The sequence below is a fragment of the Stigmatopora nigra genome, chromosome 9 (genome assembly GCF_051989575.1).
Source record: "Stigmatopora nigra isolate UIUO_SnigA chromosome 9, RoL_Snig_1.1, whole genome shotgun sequence".
NCBI lineage: Eukaryota > Metazoa > Chordata > Actinopteri > Syngnathiformes > Syngnathidae > Stigmatopora > Stigmatopora nigra.
In genome coordinates, this window is record NC_135516.1 from 12,225,400 (window position 1) to 12,249,143 (window position 23,744).

At 37.9% G+C, this 23,744-nt stretch overlaps 1 protein-coding gene across 1 annotated transcript in view; it reads left to right on the plus strand.

Annotated features, from left to right (window-relative positions):
* Positions 1-22,597, plus strand: part of LOC144201146 (neurocan core protein-like) — a 30,422-nt gene extending 7,825 nt beyond the window's left edge. Inside the window, exons 4-21 of the mRNA XM_077723555.1 lie at positions 3,212-3,421; positions 4,527-4,709; positions 5,525-5,699; positions 5,818-5,945; positions 6,229-6,513; positions 7,516-7,635; positions 8,385-8,465; positions 8,540-8,688; positions 8,788-8,935; positions 10,530-11,474; positions 14,126-14,236; positions 15,075-15,188; positions 15,898-15,949; positions 16,045-16,151; positions 16,470-16,552; positions 18,327-18,471; positions 19,025-19,207; positions 21,628-22,597. Coding sequence (XP_077579681.1) covers positions 3,212-3,421; positions 4,527-4,709; positions 5,525-5,699; positions 5,818-5,945; positions 6,229-6,513; positions 7,516-7,635; positions 8,385-8,465; positions 8,540-8,688; positions 8,788-8,935; positions 10,530-11,474; positions 14,126-14,236; positions 15,075-15,188; positions 15,898-15,949; positions 16,045-16,151; positions 16,470-16,552; positions 18,327-18,471; positions 19,025-19,207; positions 21,628-21,734 — 3,326 coding nt within the window. The 3' untranslated portion in view covers positions 21,735-22,597. The remainder of the gene's footprint in view (positions 1-3,211; positions 3,422-4,526; positions 4,710-5,524; positions 5,700-5,817; positions 5,946-6,228; positions 6,514-7,515; positions 7,636-8,384; positions 8,466-8,539; positions 8,689-8,787; positions 8,936-10,529; positions 11,475-14,125; positions 14,237-15,074; positions 15,189-15,897; positions 15,950-16,044; positions 16,152-16,469; positions 16,553-18,326; positions 18,472-19,024; positions 19,208-21,627) is intronic.
* The last annotated feature ends 1,147 nt before the right edge of the window (positions 22,598-23,744 follow it).

A 23,744-nucleotide genomic window follows, 5' to 3' on the forward strand; every position in this document is an offset into this window, starting at 1 on the left:
TTTATATATCCATATCTATATCAATATATAAATATAACTTTCTAATTTTGACGTATGGCTTTCAAGTGAGTCATCTCCAAATGCAGATATATCAGATCCTATGAAGTCCATTTTTAAGTCAATCTCTGGCCATTATTATTTTTATGAGTGACTTTTTGTGCAAAAACTTTATCCCTTCTTTCTTCTTTCTGAGAAATCTTTGCCGCCTACAATCAGAAAAGGTTACCCCAAGGACACCCGACAAAGAAGTACTGATCCCAGCTATAAAAAAAAAAAAAATCCTGTTAGGGCGGAAATGGGAAATAATCTCAGTAACCGGGAAATAGGATTTCCATCTACTGCCGTTTTTCTACTTTCTTTTAAAAGAGCATTTGATAGAGACTAGCTTCCCTGAGATAATTAACAACCTATTTTTTTGGAATTTAGGTCATTTTCAGTGATTTTGTCCCATTTCTATGTCGGACATGTCCATTTAAGTGCATTGGGTGGATGAGGCGTTCGAGGAAAATGGGGAAAAAGGAAATGCCGTTGGATTAGGATACATTTAGTTGCCATTTTGGGTAAAAACATCTGTTTCTATGTTTTTTTTTATCCTTTTGAGACAAACAGGTGTGTGTTCATGTGTGTTTAGGTGTATTTGTGTGTATTTGTGTGTGTGTTTGTGTGTGTTTGTACTGATTTCAGTGTTGCAAGTGTGTGTTAACACGGTGGGGGAATGTTTGTAGACATACTCTGCGGGATTGAACTGGAACATCTCCAAAGCTATTTAGGCGATTTAACGCTACCATCTGTTCATTTATGATTGCGTGAAATTCACAATTACGCAGGGAAAGATTTATTCCTATTAAACTTGTCAGCTTGTCAAGGACTGACAGGTGTGCCAGAAAAATGAATGGCAAAAAAATAGTTTTTTTTATTGCAAGTCTTGGAACTTTTGGAGGAAACTTTGTCGCTAATCGTAATGCTCCATGAATTGGATTGTCAACAAAGACATTATTTGCATTCAAATCTTAATAAATATTCACAAACAGTGCCTTCAGTTCAATGAATTGGATGTCTACCATTGCCAATAGCAGGCAATAAATTAATATTAGAACCTAAATATGGGTAGACTACAGGTGTCAAAGTTGCGGCCCGGGGGCCAAATTTGGCCCGCCGCATCAATTTGTGTGGCCCGCAAAAGTCAACGATGAGTGCCGACTTTATGTTTTAGGATCAAATTAAAATGAAGAGTATAATGTATATTAAATTTGCTGATTTTTCCCCCTTTTAAATCAATAATTGTCATTTTTTTATCAATTTTTTTCTGTTTTTAGTTTAAAAATCCTTTAGTAAAATCTACAAATATATATAAACACAATCTATAATAAATATTGTTTTAGATCTATAAAAAACTGAATATTCTGGCCTTTTAATCCATTTCTTTTAATCCATTTATATAAAAAAAATCTTAATATTTTATCTAAAATAGTCCATATAAAATCAAGTTGACGTTAAAGCAGCCCGTCAACTAATACCCTTGATATAAACAAATAAATATTGTGTTTTTTCTGTGAAGGGAAAAATGGTATAATGACAAAAATAGATACTATTGATCATGACAGCTCTAATCTCCACCACTAAGTAACTCCAAATTGCCAATTAGCACATTTTCCACTATGATCTTTAAACAATAACATATTTGTAAAGCCATCTCTTTTTTAGCAGACTTTTCTATATCTGTAAAACTGGATTGGACTTGACGGCGTGTTGATTTCCGGACTAGGGTGTCATGTCCCCGGTCCAATCATTTGGCAAGTGGACTGCAAATTGCCTCCACCACCTTTTGGGGTAACTGACAAGTAACCGTGTCTGCTAATGACAGCTAGGGTCCCTTCAAGTGACTTCCAGAGCTCTTCAGCTCACTTTTAGCCGTCTTCCCGCAATCCCATCTGTCAGTGGCGGCTTCGCCAGTCCACTTGTCATCTCCCCCGGCCCCCCCGGCACCTTCGGCCCCTCTATTTCCATCATTCAATTTACACCAGCTCCATTTCTTTGTCTGCTTTCTCAACTCACCTCAATTCACGTTCTCGGACCGTATGATTTTTATTTTATTTTTTATTTTTTTGTTGTTGCTGTGATTATATTTGATGCTACGGGGGGCTCGCCCCAACCCCCCCTCTTGGCGTGTGAAAGATGTTCAATCTAAATGCAGATGGAAATATACCCCAGAGATTCAAATCTATCATTTGTATTATTTCAAAAAGGCCTTTTGTTGATTGGGGTATTTGTACACACACTATTTTGCATTCACAGACTATTTTTTCTTTTTAAATACATATTTATTGCACAGGGTCACATCATATCAGATGAAACATAAATGGGATTTTTTTTTCTAATGCACAGGGTTCTTTGGTTATATCTTTTAGATCACATGTGTCAAAGTGGTGGCCCGGGGGCCAAATCTGGCCCGCTGGATCATTTTGTGCGGCCCGGGAAAGTCATGGATGAGTGCTGACTTTCTGTTTTAGGATCAAATTAAAATGAAGAGTATAGATGTATATTAAATTTCATGATTTCCCCCTATTAAATCAATAATTGTCATTTTTTAATCATTTTTTTCAGTTTTTAGTTCAAAAATCATTTTGTAAAACCTAAAAATATATTTTAAAAAAAGGTAAAATAAACATTATTTTAGCTCTATAAAAAACAGAATATTTTTAATCCAGTTCTTTTAATCCATTTATTTTTAAAAAATCTAAATATTATATCTAAAATGGTCCCGCCCGCATGAAATCAAGTTGACGTTAAAGCGGCCCGCTAACCAGAGTTTGACACCCTTTTTTCAGACCTTTTAAGCACAGTATCTTTAAAAAAAATGACATTGATACGAATATCATGAGTAAAAAAATAAATGGAAAAAGCCCAACCAATGCAAATTTCCCTTGGATACACTTTGTATTCTCCTAATGATCACACCACTTTTTTTTCTTCACGAGGACGGTGTGAAAGTTCCTAATGAATCCCCCATGTCTGATTAGCAGACAAATTGGTTTAAAGCCAGAGCTGACCCCCATTACCATTCCTTCAGTCCTACAGTACAGCCACAACTCTAATCAATGAGACGACCAATTGACGCTTTAATCAGAAAATATCAATGTCCTCTGATGAAATTGTCTACCAAAACTCATTTCCCTTTCCCCCCCATCTCATTTATTTTTCATCCCAACAGGCGCACCCTCCTCCATCGTCAACATGCGGAGGATCACCCATCCTACTGTACAACAACCGTTAGCGGGTGAAGCCGTGCTTCCCTGCGTTTTCACCCTCGCCGACGCCGCCGCCACATCCGATCCCAACATCCGCCTCATGTGGACTCTGGACAGGCCCCCCACCGGCGGACGAAGCCCCCCGCCGGAGCTGGTTGTACTGACAGCCGAAGGTAATACAGCCTCAAACACCCAATGGGGGATCAATGCCAATAAATGTCCTTCAACGTGAAATAGTGCTGACTCAGATGGTATTTAACTGAAAGCAATGGATTGGATTTTGCTGAGCCAACACCCATAATCCCCTTCTTTGGAAAATAAACCCATTCTGTTGGCTGACATAGACTCCGTCATGACACTTGTGAGGATAAGCGGTATGGAAAAGGAATATGTGCCTGTATTTTTTTCTGTCCGAGCAGTAGGTGATCTTCCTCCGTTATGTCAAATAATATCAATGTGACAAAATGAGCATTATTACTGTATTTTCACGACTATATGGCGCATGGTATTTTTAGCCGCAGTGTCAGTATCAAGTGCTATTTCTGTATTTTACACACAGAAAGGACGCATCGTTTTTATAGACGCAGACAGGCAAATAGTAGCTAAGTAGTAGCTAGCGTTACTATTCCAAGGCTGTCTTTCATGCTTTGTAAAGTTGTGTTGAGGTCGATGTCAGGCTACAATCGATTCGCAAATAGTAGCTAACTAGTAGCTAGCATTACTATCCCAATCCATTGGGTGTATTGATAAAAGACTTATATATCCCAGCAGTACTGCGCAGTACTTTTTCTAGGGTCGGGGGCTGCTTGCCGTAGTATTGAGAGCTGAAGAGGATAGTGTAGCGTATTGACTGATTTATTTAATTTTATTGTGATAAAATTTTTAGTATTGGTTCATATATAAGGCGCACTGGATTATAAGGCGCCCTGTCTATTTTGGAGAAATTTTAAGACTTTTATGTGCGCCTTATAGTCGTGAAAATACGGTACATGATCTTACTTAATGCAAAATCATGCAAATGGGAGTCACAAAAATTGGAAAATAGCTTAAAAATGCCATTAAGAATCATTGTTTTTCTGACTCTAACCTACAAATCAGTCCAAATTTTATTCAAAGCTCCAACTGTCCCTCCACACTCATTTTAATTCTCATTTCTTACCCTCAAGGTCAAACGTGGTGCAGAAATATGGACGAAATGAAAAAGCTAAAGTTGACTTTTGCTCCGTTCTTGTCTAAAATGGCATGCTTTCTCACGGTGAAATGTGTTGTGTGCCCAAGGTGACGTGATTAAGGTGAATCAAGCTTTCAGTGGGCGCGTCAAACTGCCCGCTTATGCTGCAAATCGCCTCAACGCTACCATGGAGATATCCAGCCTGCGTAGCAACGACTCGGGCACTTACCACTGTCAGGTTGTCAAGGGCAACGACTATGAGAGAGACGCTGTGCCCCTGGTGGTCTACGGTAAGATCTGCGGCGCTTACACTTTTATTGTCTTTATGATGATTTATTTATTTATATTTGGGGGTGGGGGGGGCTGAGTTTAATGGCATATTCATGCATAGCCATAACTGTGAAATTGTTGAACCCTTCATGCATTAATGACATTTTTAGTTTTTAGTACATAAAAACCATAAGCAATATTTTACGGCTTTTGATTGACAGTCCATTGTAATATTATCCTCCTTTATTTTGAATACAAATTACTGAATGATTCCAAGGACACATTTTTGGGAATAAAGCAAAATATTGATATAGTCATGAATAAACAGGTAAATAATAAAATAGAATAAATAAAGTTTGGATTTTATTTACTGCACGCCAAATGATTGCTGCTGCGCAGAGAAGACGAGAGTAGTACATTATACAGTAATACATTTAATTTAAATACATTTTAAAACCCAATCTTTTCTTTTTAAATACCTAATTCAAACATATATTCACAAACAATAGTGAAAACATTTCAAGTAGGCCCTTACATGATTTTTTTAAAAGTATTTCATATAGAAAAATATAGTTTGTATACATGGTTTGAATCCTTTGGCTTAATGATGCATAAATTATGCAACAAAACTCAATCACACAACTGTCTTGATTTATAGACGACATTTCTCTCTATCTGGCCTTTTGTTCTTGGTCTCACTTTCCACCTGAGTTATTGTGAAATAGTTTTTTAATGAAGGCATCAGCAGTTTGGTCCTCTTAGCTCGCTGGGCCGTGAAATTCTGTCAGAACCGCGAGCCAGCTCATTGTGATTTTTCCACGCTTTTTTGTTGCAGGTGTGGTGTTTCACTATCAAGCACCCAGCGCCCGCTACGCCCTCTCCTTGACCGACGCCCGTCGAGCCTGCCGCGACAACTCTGCTCAGATGGCCACGTCGGCCCAGATGTGGATGGCCTTCCACGACGGCTTGGCCAGCTGCGCCGCTGGCTGGCTAGACGACCAGACTGTCCGGTGAGGAGGACACCATTAATGATTGGTCGCTTGGCCCCGTGGCTCGCAATTTTTTTGTTTTATACTAATACTAATCACAATAGAAAGCAAAAAGTGAAGCATTTCCTTGTCTTTCCAGGTATTCTGTCCAATCCGATAAACTAGACTGCTCTGGACACCAAGAATACTCTGCCGGAGTGAGGAATTATGGGAAAAGGGACCCCAAAGAGTTATTTGACGTCTACTGCTTTGCAAAAGAACTGGATGGTAAATGACATTGTCCCAATATTTCATTAAAAAATGACTATAAAAAGCATTCAATTCAATTAAATCATGCTCAAATATCTTAAAACATGCACAATTCCATTTCTTCCCAAGTACCTTTTGACATTGAAAATCGCTTTTGTTTATTTATAGTCAATATTGCCGCTAAATATATCCCGCTATTTTTTGCCTGGCCGTCAAGACATCAAGAAACAACATTTTTCTTTTCTAACTTTTTGAATAATGACCTTTCTTTCATTTCTTATTCTTCTTCTATTTCCCTTAGGCGAAGTGTTTCACACTTCAGTTCCCGGCAGATTGTCGCTATCTTCAGCATCGGACCGCTGCGTCTCCCTGGGGGGTCAGCTAGCCACCGTGGGGCAACTTTATCTAGCCCAGAAGGCCGGTTTGGATAGTTGTGCACCCGGTTGGCTCTCGGATGGCAGCGTACGCTACCCGGTTAGCCTCCCTCGCCCGGATTGTGGCGGCAACAAGCCCGGGGTTTACACCGTGGCGCCCAATGTGACCAATGATGAGGCAACGCCGCTGTACGATGCGTACTGCTATAGAGGTAATCATTGAGAATACAATCATTTGCTTTTGGTCAATTTAAAACATGTATACGTACATGTTTTTTAAATATTTTTTTCCTTATTATAAAGTAATACATTTGTCAAAATTGATTGGACATTTATCTCCATTATTAAGTGGATTGATTGCCTTATAACAGGTGTCAAAGTGGCGGCCCGGGGGCCAAATTTTGGCCCACCGTATCATTTTGTGCGGCCCGAGAAAGTAAATGATGAGTGTCGGCTTTCTGTTTTAGGATCAAATTTAAATAGAGTATAGATGTATATTACATTTCCTGATTTTCTCCCTTTTAAATCAATAATTGTCATTTTTTAATCATTTTTTCTGTGTTTTTAGTTCAAAAAATATTTAGTAAAATCTAAAAATATATTTAAAAAAAAGCTAAAATAAACATTGTTTTAGATCAATAAAAAACTGAATATTCAGGTCTTTTAATCCAGTTATTTAATCCATTTATAACAAAAAAAAATCTAAATATTCTATTTAAAATAGTCCACATAAAATCAAGTTGACGTTAAAGCGCCCCACCAACCAACCCAAGTCTGACACCCCTGCCTTATAACATTTAATAATAATAATTTGGACATTGTTTTTGGACCAGTAAAAAAAATAACTATCATTTTCCTTCTTCAATTCAATATATTCAAGTTACAAACCCTATGAAACCCATATTTATGACCTCCATCTATTTATTCTCGACAGTACGACAACATGATGTTGTCCAAGCTCCCGAAATACCCTTGATTGAGCGTCCAGGGCGATAATAAGCGCTTTAAAATCCCGTTGACAGGTCCCAAACTATCTGTGGTCGCAAGCGTGGAAACCTCCAATCGCGCCTCTAATAATGACAGCACATGCCACGGCCAGTGCGGTCGCCATGGCAACAGTAAATCCCCCCAGCTCCATCTATGGACACCAGTAAAGAAAGCATTGACTTGAGCGCTCTTGTCCATTAAGTTGCTTTTCATCTTTATTTCTGAAGGTAAAGCGGAGAAGATGGATACTATTTCTCAAATCTACTCTTCCCTGTGGAAGCCATGGAGCTACTTGACTGACTCTACCACAACATCTGCGGCCACGGAGAAGACGCCAAGCATGAAAGGTTTTCTACGTTTTTCCACTCAATTGTCATGTTTGACCGCCATTGTCATCCTTTTTAAATTTGAGGACATTCTGAGGGAAATTAATTGGTCATTCGACTAAATTGAAACTTTCTGATCAAAATGTAATCTTAAATTGATTTGTTAAAATTAGAAATGTATTTTTTTGTAGTTTTTTTATATTGTGTTGAGCAGGACTGGACTCCAAAACATTTAAAGGGAGATATACCAAAAAATGGTAGAAATTCTGTATGCTGTATGTCACTGGTGTCAAAGTGGCGGCCCGGGGGCCAAATCTGGCCCGCCGCATCATTTTGTGTGGCCCTGGAAAGTAAATTTTGAGTGCCTATTTTCTGTTTTAGGATCAAATTAAAATGATAGAAAAAAATGTATATTAAATTTCGTGATTTTTTCCCCTTTTAAATCAATAGTTGTCATTTTTTAATAATTTTTTTCTGTTTTTAGTTCAAAAATAATTTTGTTAAATCTAAAAATACATTTAAAAAAAGCTCAAATAAACATTTATTTAACTTTTAGATGTATAAAAACTGAATATTCAGGACTTTTGATCTAGTTGTTTCAATCCATTTATATAAAAAACATCTAAATGTTATGTATCTAAATTATCTGTCACCCTTGCTGTTTTTGCTACCTAATACAAGTAGAAATGCTTTCTGCCCATTATCCCAGACTTTTTTAACCTTAATCTCCTCCCATTCCACAATTATTATTATTTTTTTCTACCCCACAGTGGACCACGACCAAGTTCCCTCCAATTGGACCGGATTGGTAGACCTTGAAGAAGAGACGAGCCTTTTGAACGTCAACACTTGTAAGGCCACTTTGCAACATTTTACCCACACGCCCCAAACTCCAAAATTAAAAGCCAAGTGTATTTATTCCCAGCCTCAGACCCTTGGTCATCCGAGTCCTCGCCATCGTACATCAGCCTTCAGATCTTTCCAGGTCGGACCATCGACTGGGGGGAACCTTTTGAGCCCGACTCGCCCGACTTTCTGCGACCTCCCGTCGTTCCGACTCCAGCGGAAAAGAAGGTCCACATTTTTGTTTTAATTTTTTTCCCAGTATTTTCAAAGTCCGCCACCACTACTACTACTACTACTACTACTAATGTTTGAATCTACCAATCCCAGGTCATCTCAGGGATCGTCAAGTCCTTTTGGAAGCCTTGGAACTACTTGGTCGGAACCGGAACTCAAACACCCAAAGAGACAAAAGATGAAGATTTGAAAATGAAGAAGGTCGTCGACCAATCAAATTTGGACACCACAACATCGCCAGGTAGGGAATTTGAGGTTTTAAGATTCCTGTTTAATAATAATAATAATCGGACATAGGCTTTTTGTCATCATTATTGACTCAACAAACAACAAAAAGCCTAATTGTCATCATATCCAGAAACTGCGTATGACGAAATTGATAGTACTTTTCCATAAAGTGCATTTTTTCGGCAAAAGACCCAAATAAGTTATCATTTCGGACTCATAATTTGGCATTTTGCAGTTATGGATACATCACCCCTACTGTAGAATAACAAATGATCTATCAGATGTTATTATCTTATATTTTATAAAGATATTATAAACTTCAAGTAGTACATTTTCAAAGCACCGAGTAGAAAAGTCTTTGAAATAAAAACAGGCACTAATAATTCACAGGCAAGTATAAATATGTACGTATACATTTTTTTGTGTGGCTGTCATTATGCAAAAAAAGATAGCGCCCTAATTAGTGTTATCAATCATCTGTGCTTTTTTTGCCTGTTTAAAATGTCAACACAATTTCAAAGGTGAATGAATTAGGATGGTGTATATTTTAACATTTATGTTATATGGTATAGTTCAGGATTATTTTTTGGTTGAAAAAGCAAACAATATGGATTGAATAGAAATCCAGAAAATAAAAGAAAATGACATTTGGCAATGTTGTACTGAAGTATTGCTTTTATTGAAAATTTAAGGAATAGAATCCACCTTTTGTTGTGGCAATAAAGCAGAGTATTCATTTGGTCTTTGGGACATCAATGTTTTTTAAGTATCCATTGGGGATTCATCACATCAAATTGATTGGATGTGGAGCACATCTCTTAACCTGAATAATAGCCTCATCAGCATCATCTCCCATGTTGGCATTTTGTCAAAGATATTTGGGGACTTGCACACATTCAAACGCCTCAAAAAAAGGAAAGTGATTGCTAATGAAGTCCATTATGAGTCCTACAATTTAATTCTATGTGCCATTTGTCTTCTTTTGCCTTTTGTGCTTCTCACGCAGGCATTTTTCATCTTTTCTTTAAAAAAAAAAAACTAAAAAATACCTTGAATGCAACAAAGATTGTCATTATTTCACTTTCCGCCACAATTTTTTGGCTCAATGAAAAAGAAATCACTGCTCTACATTGTTTGCTAATATTCTTCATCCCAAAGTCAAACATGTCATCTTTGTGTATAAAATAATAGTAAGTGACTAAAATTGAATCACCGTTTCAGTGCCATTCTTGTTGATAGACATGCTCTTTTAGTTGAAATCATTTTTTTTATTAATGGATTAAAAGAACTCGTATACTTTTAGATTTTACTAAATTATTTTTGAACTAAAAACACAGAAAAATGTATTAAAAATGACAATTATTGATTTAAAAGGGGGAAATCATGAAATCTAATATACATCTATACTCCTCATTTTAATTTGATCCTAAAACAGAAAGTCAGCACTCATCATTTACTTTCCCGGACCACACAAAATGATGCAGTTGGCCACATTTGGCCCCCGGGCCACCACTTTGACACCTATGGTCTAAAATGTCTTTTCCAGTGTCTGTATTCTCACCCTCTTGCTACTGTGTAATCTAATCTAATCAATTTCTCATCTGCAGGCTCTTTTTTGTGGAAAAGTATGGCCCCGGGCGACTCAAACTCCACCAAGGAAGAATCCTCCACTCCTAGCACATCTCCAACCACATCTAATCATCCCTTACCCACCACCATCCACCAGGAGACACGTCCACAAACACTCCCGTCCACCCCGACTCCCGAACCGGCTTCATCCAGCGTAGAAGCATGGATTCGCGTAGATGGAGAAACCACCACACCGCTCAGCAAGAAGCCGCCAATCACAGTCACAACGAGGGCTGCTCCCAGGGGAGGAAAAGGCCGGGGGAAGAAAAACCGGGGCGAGGACAAAAACCGAGGCGAAGACAAAGGAAAAGACGAAGAAGGCAGCGGCGAGATTACCGGCGCCGAGGCTAAGGGAGAGATTCACGTCTCGCGACGTCTAGCCGGAACTAGCAAACCCAGAGAACGCTCCAGGTCTAGGGATCGTGCCCATAGAAAAGGACAAAGCACGACAAAGAGCACCCCCGAGCCCACCGCCGTCCCCACGTCCCCGTTTGTCCACATGTCCACGTCCAAACTCCCGTCCGGAATTTCAACCGAAGCCCAATCGCCATCTACCCTTACAGAACGAGACCCCGCCTCCTCATCATGGAGTTTAAGCTCCTCCCTTTCAACTCTGATTCCAACTCTGTCTCCATCGGTTCCGTTTGTGTCCTCCCCGTCCCCAACTCAAACCGTGGGATCGCCAAAACCCGATGGATTCCCCCTAGTGGACAACCAGAGCAGCGCGGCTGAGCCAATAGCGTCGCTGCTGGACTGGGTCCCCGTGGAGAGTGTAGCAGTTCTCAATGTCACTCTAGGTTCTCCTATAGAAGAAGAAGAGCCTGCCTGGTCCCAGACTGTGGGCTCGGGGTCGCCGTTGCCCGGCAACGTGGAGGAGGAGAGTGGGAGAATCAATGTCAGCACCATCACTTTGGCCCCAGCTGGTGAGTGATGACTTCCTTTTTTTTTTTAGCGCAGATACATGTGGAATATGTAAACGTATTTATAGGCAAATTTCAGACTCTAGACAAACACATTTTAGACCACTGGTGTCAAAGTGGCGGCCCGGGGGCCAAATCTGGCCCGCCGGATCATTTTGTGCGGCCCGGGAAAGTCAATCATGAGTGCCGACTTTCTGTTTTAGAATCAAATTAAAATAAAGAGTATAGATGTATATTACATGATTTTCCCCCTTTTAAATCAATAATTGTCATTTTTAATCCATTTTTCTGTCTTTTTAGTTCAAAAATCATTTTGTCAAATCTAAAAATATATTTAAAAAAAATCTAAAATAAACATTATTTTAGATCTATAAAAAAATGAATATTCAGGGCTTTTAAACCATTTATTAAAAGAATATATCTAAATATTATTATTATGAAGACCACTTTTTGGCCATTGTAGACTTTTTGAATGATTTATTTATTTATTTGTTTTGAATGCCAGGAAGAATTGTCCAGGGAGCACATTTTTCCATCCAGTTTGAATGTATTAGTGGCGTTGTTTGGTGAAGAGTTGACTCCGTCAGCTCCTTCTGCAAACACTATTGATTTTTCTTTTTGTGCCACTCACTTTAATGAAGAGCCAATGGCGCCAAGGTTTATCTACGCTCGTAACTCGCCCTGTCATATTGCGTGAGATTTTTCCAGGTGCAACTTGGCCTTGACTGACGTGAAACGCTGTCAATCATGATAAGATCAACTTGACTAAGTGCTTCATCGGGTTTGGTTCAGTGTTTTGTTTTTTTCATCAAATATTGGTCACTCTTTTACAGTTATTACCTTAACATAGTGAATTTAAAAAAAAAAAACATGCCCAAATTTTTTGACTCTTATTTATTCCTGTCACAAAAGACAAAAATGATTAATACATATTATTTTTATATTTATTTGTTCCATATTGATTGATATTCAAGAGATATTGTAAACACAATTAAGCAGTTTAGTTGTGTATTCCTTCAGCCCATAGGATGTTTTTTAACAGTATTTTTTACAGATTTTTTGCATGAATGAAGCTCTTGTCCTTGATAGGGTCGCTTTGCTTCGGATAAACATATTTTCTGCCGAGCTAAGCGCCGACCAAAGTCGATGCAAGGTCGCTTTTGTGGTCTTGTTAGCAACCATGCTAGTAATCTAGCAGTATTTATACATTAGATTCGATTTGAACTTTATTTCAGCCCAAATTGGGGAATTTTTTTGGTTGCAGTAGCAAGTACAGACACAGAAGACATTGTAGACCTAGTTAAAACGAGTGGAGCCATACACAAGAGGTCCACAAGGTGGAGACCTTCTGTAGACTGAGACGTAGCATCTCATAGTATTATTGCATTGTTGTAGTATTGCCTTTTTAAACAAAAAATCAATTTCTAGGTTATAAAAATGGCATTTCTAAAGCATTTTTCTCCCTTTAGACGTCCAATCCATTTTAAGTAGGAAGGTGGCAGCAAATGAACCACTTCAAACTGATTGGACGTCGACTGGTCGTACATTCAATCCATCATTTTGGAATTTGTAGTTATTATAGCAGCGATTGACTATATTTTCTGAAGATTTCACCATCTTTGTCTAAAATACTGGATTTTTTTGAATACATCATCATCGCCCGACGATTGATTTTCAGCCCACTCCACCTTAGTCTTACACACACATACACACACACGGTAGGAGATGGCGGAACAAAGGATGGAGGCGAGAAACGCGTGCTGCTGCGTCCATTCATATGGAAATGCGCAATTGTAGAAGCGGACCACACGCATTTGGCGGCCTGAAAGGCAGGGTCCGAGACGTCCGACGGGGGGTCGCTCTGCTGGTTTCTGCGCCAGGACGTCTGAAGTTCTCACGCCACCCGCCGCCGTCGGGCTGGACGGTAACCATGACGACGGAGGATGGCCAGCTTCGGGCGCTTTGGCTTCTGATCTTTGTGAAAAGAGGGATGGATGGACGGGTGGGGGGGAGGGTGGGGGATGGGCTTTGGGGGGGGGGGGCGTTAATTAACCTTGTAGGATGGCGGCAGGTTTATTTAAAAATCATTTTTCAAGGATATTTGATATTATACAGTGTCATGTATGGGAACGCTCAAGTAGAACAATAACAAGGTCAAACTGTAATATTACACATTGTCATATAGTATTTTACCCTAAATTACTATTTCACAAATAGAAATGGAGCCTTCAAAGATGAATTTAAGCTAATAGAACCAAGAAAAATGATATTATACAAAACCCTATTAGCTTAAATAGTCATTCCATATTGAAAATTAATGCAAATTAAGGCTACAGCACCCACCTTTCCCAAAGGAGTCATTTTTGGCAATGTTTAAAATCGTGCCAGAAAAAAATAATACTATTCATTAAAAAAAATAGTTTAGTTTGATGATGGTAATAAGAAAATATGGCTGTATGTATTATGATCCAAATCTAATGAGACTATTTTAAAAAGTGCTGCAGGGGGACAAATCCAATGTCTCCCCATCTAAAGAGGTGAAGAATATTTTTACAAGGTTTCTCCAAATGATGATGATGTCTTGGCGTAGACAGATTTTGAGCATTCCAATGAAATATTTAAATGTCTAACGCATGTTGAATGGTGTCTTTCAGTGGAGCCCTGCGTGACAAACCCATGTCTGCACGGAGGCAAGTGTCTTCCTCAGGGAACCGGCTACAGCTGCTATTGCCCACAAGGCTACGCCGGGGAGAACTGCGAGATTGGTGAGTGACGCCCGTACACTCAAAACGCAAAAAGACATTGACCTTTTTGTCTCGGGGTGTGTCAAAGTGGCGGCCCGGGGGCCAAATCTGGCCCGCCGCATCATTTTGTGCGGCCCGGGAAAGTAAATGATGAGTACCGGCTTTCTGTTTTTGGATCAAATTAAAATGAAGAGTATAGATGTGTATTGAATTTCCTGATTTTCCCACTTTTAAATCAATAATTGTCATATTTTCATCAATTTTTTCTGTGTTTTTAGTTCAAAAATCATTTTGTAAAATCTAAAAATATATTAAAAAATAGCTAAAATAAATATTGTTTTTGATCTATAAAAAAATGAATACTCAGGGCATTTAATCCAGTTCTTTTAATCAATTTATTAAGAAATATATAAAAATATTATATCTAAAATGGTCCGGGCCATGTAAAATCAAGTAGGAATGAATACACAACATTAGAAAAGTGGCGCCATCTGGTGGCAGCCTGCTCTCAGAAAACTTTAAGTTGAAGTGACTTGAGGGGCTTCATTGAACATCAAATCTTATTTATCATAAACCAAGACAACTACATTAACTAAAGTATGATATTGAAAAAAGAACCTGGCAATATAACATATTAAAGGTTTTTTTGGGCAACTATATCGCATACAAAAGAAAATATACATACTAAAGTCTCTCCTAATGTCATCAAAGCTTCTCCAACATCAAAAGTCGCCTCTTCTTTTAAGCCACATATTTTTTGTTAGCGGCTGAGTGTCACACAAATGGACACTTTCTTCTTCTTCTTCTATTCACTTTCATGGCAGCTATAATTGAGATTCTTTCTTTTCTTCCCTCGCAGACGTCGACGACTGCCAGTCGGAGCCGTGTGAAAATGGAGGCACTTGCGTCGACAAGATTGATTCTTTCCTTTGTCTCTGCTTGCCCAGTTACGGAGGAGACGTCTGTGAGAAAGGTGAGGAAATAATACACTTGGCAGGTGGAAAAACACCTCCAAAATAGGATGATTTTATTTGCAAATTGACCAGAAACCCAGCACAAATGTTATATATTTATATCTAGTAGTAAAATAGAGAAAGACAGACAACACGGCGATCTGTTCATATCACAAATTCAGTTTTTTTGATAACTAAAGCCTAAAAAAAACAGTCAGAGTGGAAAAAAATACAAAAGATCTACCGCCTTGGTCCGAATATAAGACGATTTTTTTTGTATTCAACTTAAACTGAAAAAGTATCAAAACAGGTACAAAAAGTGACTAAAAAATGAGTCTAGATCACATGTGTCAAAGTGGCGGCCCGGGGGCCAAATGTGGCCCGCCGCATCATTTTTTGTGGCCCAGGAAAGTCAATCTTGAGTGCTGACTTTCTGTTTTAGGATCAAATTAAAATGAAGATCATATAGATGTATATTAAAATTCCTCATCTTCCCCCTTTTAAATCAATAATGGTCATTTTTTAATCATTTTTTCTGTGTTTTTAGTTCAAAAATTATTTTGTAAAATCTAAAAATATATTTTAAAAAAGCTAAAATAAACATTGTTTTAGATCTATAAAAAAACTGAATATTAAGGGCTTTTAATCTAGTTCTTTTAATCCATTTATTTAAAAAAAAATCTAAATATTATATATAAATATTGATGGACATGGGCTTTTTCCCTTTAGACATCGAGGGCTGTGAACACGGCTGGAGAAAGTTCCATGGACACTGCTACAGGTTACATACTCTACTTTTTCGTTGTCGTTTCTGCTTTTTTTGTTGAGTTCCTATTGGGTGGAAGGGTTTTTTCATTTTGACTTTTGATTTGGCAGGTACTTTACTCACAGACACACATGGGAAGACGCGGAGAAAGACTGCAGAGAGCACAGCGCTCACCTGAGCAGCGTCACGTCGGCCAATGAGCAGGACTTCATCAATGGTACGTAAGTTGAAGGTCAAAATTGCCACGTACAAACAACACAATTATTTACAAACTAAGGATGTTCAATCACCGCCACCCCAAATAAAGTTGCAGAAATCCGATCTAGATATTTTGGCATAAAATCAACTTGTATATGTCAATAATAAAGTGTACCGTATATACACATCTATAGTTATATATAGTAAAGTAGTTTGGAGCTCATTGACTGCCATTGGCAGTTAAGTCATAGAATCCATTTGATGGAATTGAGTGATCTTCTTTCTGTCCAATCCAATGAAAATGAACACATGAGTAAATATTGCTTGTTGTTTACAGGTCTTGGTCATGACAACGCCTGGCTTGGTCTGAATGACCGCACCGTGGAGGAGGACTTTCAGTGGACTGATAACAATGAATTGGTCAGTTGGCATTCTTACATTTATAACTGGGCTGTGTCTAGTGTGACATAGTATAGTAAGGCTTTTTTTTCTTCAAAAACGACATAGTATAGTAAGACTTTTTTTATTTTAAAAAACGACATAGTATAGTAAGGCTTTTTTCTAGAAAAAAACGACATAGTATAGTAAGGCTTTTTTTCCGTAAAAAACGACATAGTATAGTAAGGCTTTTTCCTCTTCAAAAACGACATAGTATAGTAAGGCTTTTTTCTAGAAAAAAACGACATAGTATAGTAAGGCTTTTTTTTCTCAAAAAACGACATAGTATAGTAAGGCTTTTTTCTAGAAAAAAACGACATAGTTTAGTAAGGCTTTTTTTTCGTAAAAAACGACGTAGTATAGTAAGGCTTTTTTTCTCAAAAAACGACATAGTATAGTAAGGCTTTTTTTTCTTCAAAAACGACATAGTATAGTAAGGCTTTTTTTCTTAAAAAACGACATAGTATAGTAAGGCTTTTTATCTTCAAAAACGACATAGGATAGTATGGCTTTTTTTTCTTAAAAAAACGACATAGTATAGTAAGGCTTTTTTTCTAGAAAAAAAAACGACATAGTATAGTAAGGTTTTTTTTCTTAAAAAACGACATAGTATAGTAAGGCTCTTTCTCTTCAAAAACGACATAGTATAGTAAGGCTTTTTTGTCTTAAAAAACGACATAGTATAGTAAGGCTTTTTTGTCTTAAAAAACGACATAGTATAGTAAGGCTTTTTTGTCTTAAAAAACGACATAGTATAGTAAGGCTTTTTTGTCTTAAAAAACGACATAGTATAGTAAGGCTTTTTTGTCTTAAAAAACGACATAGTATAGTAAGGCTTTTTTGTCTTAAAAAACGACATAGTATAGTAAGGCTTTTTATTTTAAAAAACGACATAGTATAGTAAGGCTTTTTATTTTAAAAAACGACATAGTATAGTAAGGCTTTTTTTCGTAAAAAACGACATAGTATAGTAAGGCTTTTTTTGTCTTAAAAAACGACATAGTATAGTAAGGCTTTTTTGTCTTAAAAAACGACATAGTATAGTAAGGCTTTTTATTTTAAAAAAACGACATAGTATAGTAAGGCTTTTTATTTTAAAAAACGACATAGTATAGTAAGGCTTTTTTTCGTAAAAAACGACATAGTATAGTAAGGCTTTTTTTTCGTGAAAAACGACATAGTATAGTAAGGCTTTCTTTTCGTAAAAAACGACATAGTATAGTAAGGCTTTTTTTTTCATAAAAAACGACATTGTATAGTGAGGCTTTTTTTTTTGTAAAAAACGACATAGTATAGTAAGGCTTTTTTTCTTAAAAAAACGACATAGTATAGTAAGGCTTTTTGCTTTAAAAAACGACATAGTATAGTAAGGCTTTTTATTTTAAAAAAACGACATAGTATAGTAAGGCTTTTTTTCCCTAAAAAACGACATAGTATAGTAAGGCTTTTTATCGCAAAAAAACGACATAGTATAGTAAGGCTTTTTATCGCAAAAAACGACATAGTATAGTAAGGCTTTTTATCGCAAAAAAACGACATAGTATAGTAAGGCTTTTTATCGCAAAAAAACGACATAGTATAGTAAGGCTTTTTAGCTTCAAAAACGACATAGTATAAGAAGGCTTTTTATCTTAGAAGACGACATAGTATAGTAAAGCTTTTTCTTCGTAAAAAACGACATAGTATAGTAAGGCTTCAAACCATCAAGCCTGCCGATAAATAAAGTGAATTGACTTATTTCTTTTTTTTTTTGTAGATATACGAGAACTGGCGGGAGAGCCAGCCAGATAATTTCTTTGCAGGCGGTGAGGACTGCGTTGTAACCATCGCTCATGAAGATGGCAAATGGAACGACGTGCCCTGCAACTATAATCTGCCCTACATCTGCAAGAAAGGAACAGGTAGTGTTGTTGACTTTTTATCCACAATGCAAACATAAAGGCAACTCTGCTTTGGACTTGCACTCGAAATTTGGCTTGATTTGACTTTCTGAAAGGTCACGCGCGGCGAACAGATGCGGCACAAATTCATGCCAATAAAAAACTGAAATTGGAGGCCAATGAAGCATTACTGTCAGCAAATGATGTTGAGGTCACATTGTTTATTTTTTCAACAAATGTCACACACAAAAGTCAAAAAGTACTCATTTTCCATTCATCATCAAAACAACAGTGTTTTGCAATGTCCATTAGCATTAAATTCACTAAATTGGACTTCAGTGTGCTACTATCAGAAATCCCTTAAAACAAAAGCACAAAAAAACATTTTTTTAAAGCTACTTTTGGTGTGGTTTTGTCAAAAAATTGTTACATTTTGTGTAGATTGGTAAAAAGATGAAAACTGTTGAAATAAACCCCAATTTTTTAAATGAGTGAATTGAGTACATATAAGGTAATGGAGCAGTTGATTCCATTGTTTTGATCCAAAAAATGTCCTCCTCCTTTGTGTTTCCAGTCCTGTGCGGGACGCCGCCCGCTGTGGAAAACGCCAAGCTGGTAGGTCGGCGAAGGTCGCACTATGACATCCACGCTGTGGTGCGCTACCAGTGCTCGGAAGGCTTCTACCAACGTCATATTCCAACGGCGGGTTGCCGGGCAGACGGGAGCTGGGAGCGGCCCAGGATCATTTGCGCCAAGTGTGAGTACATTCCCTCAATATCAGCCACGATATTTCCATTATCTGCATAATAAAACAGAAATAATGAGGAATACATGTAAAAACTGATGCTAAATAGAAAGATTGTTCATTTGGATCAGGTCATAAAAACAATGACAGTTGGATAAGAAGACATTTTGTAAATAATAAAATCCTATTAGTTAACTCTTATATGTTCCCACTATTTTAAAGTGTTAATTTGAAAGATGTGGGGTTCAAATTCTGGTTGGGAAACATTTTCCCTTAGTTGTTTCTATGTATTTGTAGTCAACACTTTCCAATAATGACAAAGGAAAGTGTCGTGGCGCAGAGGTTTGTTCACTGGACTCCCACCTGGGAGACTGTGGTTCAAATCTTGGTCCGGAAACATTTTCACTTAATTGTTTCTGTCTATTTGTAGTCAAGATCTTCAAATGACGATCAAGAAAAGTGTAGCCAAATTGTGGCCTAGTGGTTAACTCACCGGTTTCTCGTCTGGGAGACCTGGGTTCAAATCCCGGTTGGGACACTTTTTCACTTAGTTGTTTCTGTGTATTTCTTGTTAAGACACTCAAATGACGACTCATGAAAGTGTAGTCACTTGGTTGGCGCAGAGGTTAGAGCACTGGACTCCCGTCCGGGAGATCTGGGTTCAATTCCCGGTTGGGACACATTTTCACTTAGTTGTTTCTGTGAAATTCTTGTCAAAAAACTCAAATGACAACTAAGGAAAGTGTAGTCACTTGGTTGGCGCAGAGGTTAGAGCACTGGACTCCCACCTGGGAGACCTGGGTTCGATTCTCGCTGCCGTCGTTTGGCTGATCACGACACCAAGTAGTCTGGAAAATGGAACAAGAAGAAAAAAAAAGAAAATCTTTTTAATTTTTATTAAACACTTAATCATACTTTTCAGCAAAAGGTTATATTCCGAACTGCCTTCGGCAGTTCGGAAGACACTTGATAGACCTGTATGTGCGAAAGGCGTTCTCGGGTCGGCCTTCGGCCGACCCTCGACCGCTTGCTTGGTCAGTGAACCGCCGACACCGGGAAGCGAACTCACGTTCTCTCGGTGCAAAGGCGAGTGTGCAACCCACTACACCAACTCGTGCCCCACTTATACATAGGTGTTGAAACGTTTTATCCAAGGAAATGGGGTGAAACACTTAGTCATTTTTTTGTTAAAATGTTTCATCCACCAGTGAAGACTTATACACTTAAACACTTAAACACTTAGGCATTAGAACTTATTCTTTTAAATGAACAATTGTGGGAAAATCTTTGCCTGCACTGGGATTTGAACCCAGGACCTCAGTGGTGGCAGACTGATGACTTAACCACTAGGCCACCACCCTTGTGAGAAGAGTGGGAGTACTTATACTTTTACCTCTGTCATTCACCTGAATAATATTGAGAAAATCTTTGCATGCACCGGGATTTGAACCCAGGACCACAAAGGTGAAAGACTGATGACTTAACCACTAGGCCACCACCCTGTGAGAGAAAGTGGTAGTACTTATACTTTTACCACTGTCATTTACCTGAATAATATTGAGAAAATCTCTGCCTGCACTGGGATTTGAACCCAGGACCACAGAGGTGGGAGACTGATGACTTATCCACTGGGCCACCACCCTGTGAGAGAAAGTGGTAGTACTTATACTTTTACCTTTATGAATTTACCTGAATAATATTGAGAAAAATTTTGCATGCACTGGGAATTGAACCCAGGACCACAGATGTGGTAGACTGATGACTTATCCACTGGGCAACCACTCTACAGGATTAGATAGTAGTATTTGTTGTTTTGTCTCTTTTCACTCCCAGATCATACTTAGTACTTTATAGTACCTTCAAATGGGAAAAGTTAGGTACGCATAGCAAACCCAGGATTTGAACCCAGGTCCACAGAGGTGGGAGGCCAATGACTTAATCACTGGACCACAGGCTCCCAAAAGTAACCAGTAGTATTTATTGCTTTGTCTGTTAGTCATTTTTAATGGCAAAATGGTTCATCGTCCACAGAGATTTGACAGACATTTTTCAACTTAACTCAAATAGTAGAGCACTTACTTACCATGTGAAAATTTGCAGAATCAATTTCCCATTCACCAAGTTTTAACTTTGTGTTAAATTTCATGGTGGAACATAACAGTTTTCTGTTGAAGTGAATGGCATTTTATAACCTGAAAAGATAGAAATGCCCAACATTACACACAAAAACTTGAAATATTTTTCCAAAAGCTTTAAAACTTTTGGGATCATTCCAATGTAAATTGTCAAAAGTATGTAATGCGCCCAAACATTTTGGAGCACTTACTATCTTTTACATCATAAAAGACAGTGTAATTGTAACGAAAACACCAAAAACTTCAAGCAGGTCAAGTTGCATCTCAAAAATGACTTCCACCATTTTTCCCTTTCAGCCCGACGCGCCCACCGATACAGACACCATCATCGCAGGGAGCGCCGCGAACATCGGGGCCACCGCAGACACGGCAAAGGCCGAGAAGACGCCCACAACTACGACTGAACCAAAGACGGCAGCCACAAACTCAAGGTTCTACCGTCTGTCCATGTCTCCAGTTCAAGCAAAAGACGGCAATTCCCTCACTCCACACCCTCCGATACAGCTCGATTATCCATTAACCACACCGGGCTTCTTTTATTCAAATCTCCAACCCACACCCCAAACGCTAACGCTAGACTTCCCCCATACCCGACCTTTGACCCTTGGTCATACTGGCAGCCAATAGCGCGTGAGTGCATGAGAGGCACGAAAATGACTCATCTAATATTTTGTTACAAGCACAGATGACATTGATGTAAGATAGCAAGGCTTTTTTTGTACCCGCAATCGTGTTATTTTTTTGTCCATGTGCACATTTTGACGATATACTTAACTGACACGCTTTTTTCTAATCTCTATTCTGTTATGTGTCATATTTTATTTATTATTTTGCTAGTGAAGATGCACTTGTTATTTTGTACTTTGGTGTATTGTTGTCTTTTTCTTAACCCAGTCTTACATGCGCTCAGTTAGAAATAACATGAATCAATTGACTATCATGCATATTGTAGTGTTTACTGGCTGATGTTTAATCAATAGCTGGATCTGGTCCAATCAGATTGTGCGCCTCAAGCGCTTAAACTCAGTGAGTGGCATTGACGATTTGAATGATATTGTTATAGAGTTGTTTTGACATGAGGCGCTCATTCCTTAATTACTTCAAACTCCCTTCAATCACTGCATGGCTACTTTTTACTTAATGGCTACTAAGTGGAGATTTGTTGAGGGCTTTGGCATTTGAATTGTCATCATTCCTTTTTGGTGGTCTTATGATGTTTATGTCCTGTTGTTGTTGTTTCATTCTTAATAAAGAAAAAAATACAGCATGTGAGTGTATGAGATTATTTTTCGGCTTTGACCACAATATATTCCAGTAAGTGTTAATACTTCTGTGGTTTTAGACCAATTAAAGAAGTGATTAAATTGGTCATTTTGATATTTTTCACACAAATTTGTTTTTAAAGTTATTTATACCATGTATATTAAGGTTGTGTTTTGTACTTAGGAAAAAGCATGTATAGTATGGCATTTTTTCTTTAAAAAAATAACCATGTATAGTAAGGGTTTTTCCTTCAATAAAGTGACCATTAGTGAGGCTATTTTTTACCTCCACAAATTATTCCTGAGCATGTAGTAATCGTGTTTGGACGCGCATGGGCGCTGTTTCCCAGCTCAAATCCCCTCACCAATAACATATTACATACATTGTGTGTGCAAGTGTGCTTAGCGTCATGGCCTCACAATGTTAAAAAATTGATCATAAGTAATAAAGATTTTAAGTGTTTAAAATATGACCATGTACTGTTAGTCTACTAGTTTATTTTCAAACCAAAAATTAGCTCAGGTATAGTTAGTTATAAATTGGGCCATGTCAACTAAGCTTAATTATGTTTTTTGTTACAGGACAGAATATTCTAATAAGTTTAAACTTTCACAACATGCAAAATATAAAAACTAATTTCCAGGACTTCTTTTTTGTTTTTATTTTTATTTGTTTAAGTTTCTGCACAACAAAACCAACATTGGTAAAGTTGTTGAAACATCAGCCCACCTATCTCTGCTCGTTATTTTTCCTCACTTTTCAGCTGGGCCTAAAACGACAAAATAGGATTTTGATTGTACTCCAAAATAAGTATTTATATACAACTACAGAAATGTTACGCCAAAATGTGTTTCAACGGTTATGGACAACACTTGACCTCCAAACCATGGATTGGACACCAATCACCATCAATGAGTAAATACTACACCTGCATGCTAGTTTAGAATTATACACAAAAAAGGGAATGTAAACATACCTAACTGGCCACCACATCCATTTTTCCATCAATTGAAGAAGGACGCCTCTCACAAAGAGTCTCTCAGCTGCGATATCCAAATTTCATCAGGTCAACCTGGAATGAAAAAATAAAGTATCAAGTTTCAGCACTTAAGATTGTGACCAACAAAAAAAAAATACAGTAAAAAAAAAAA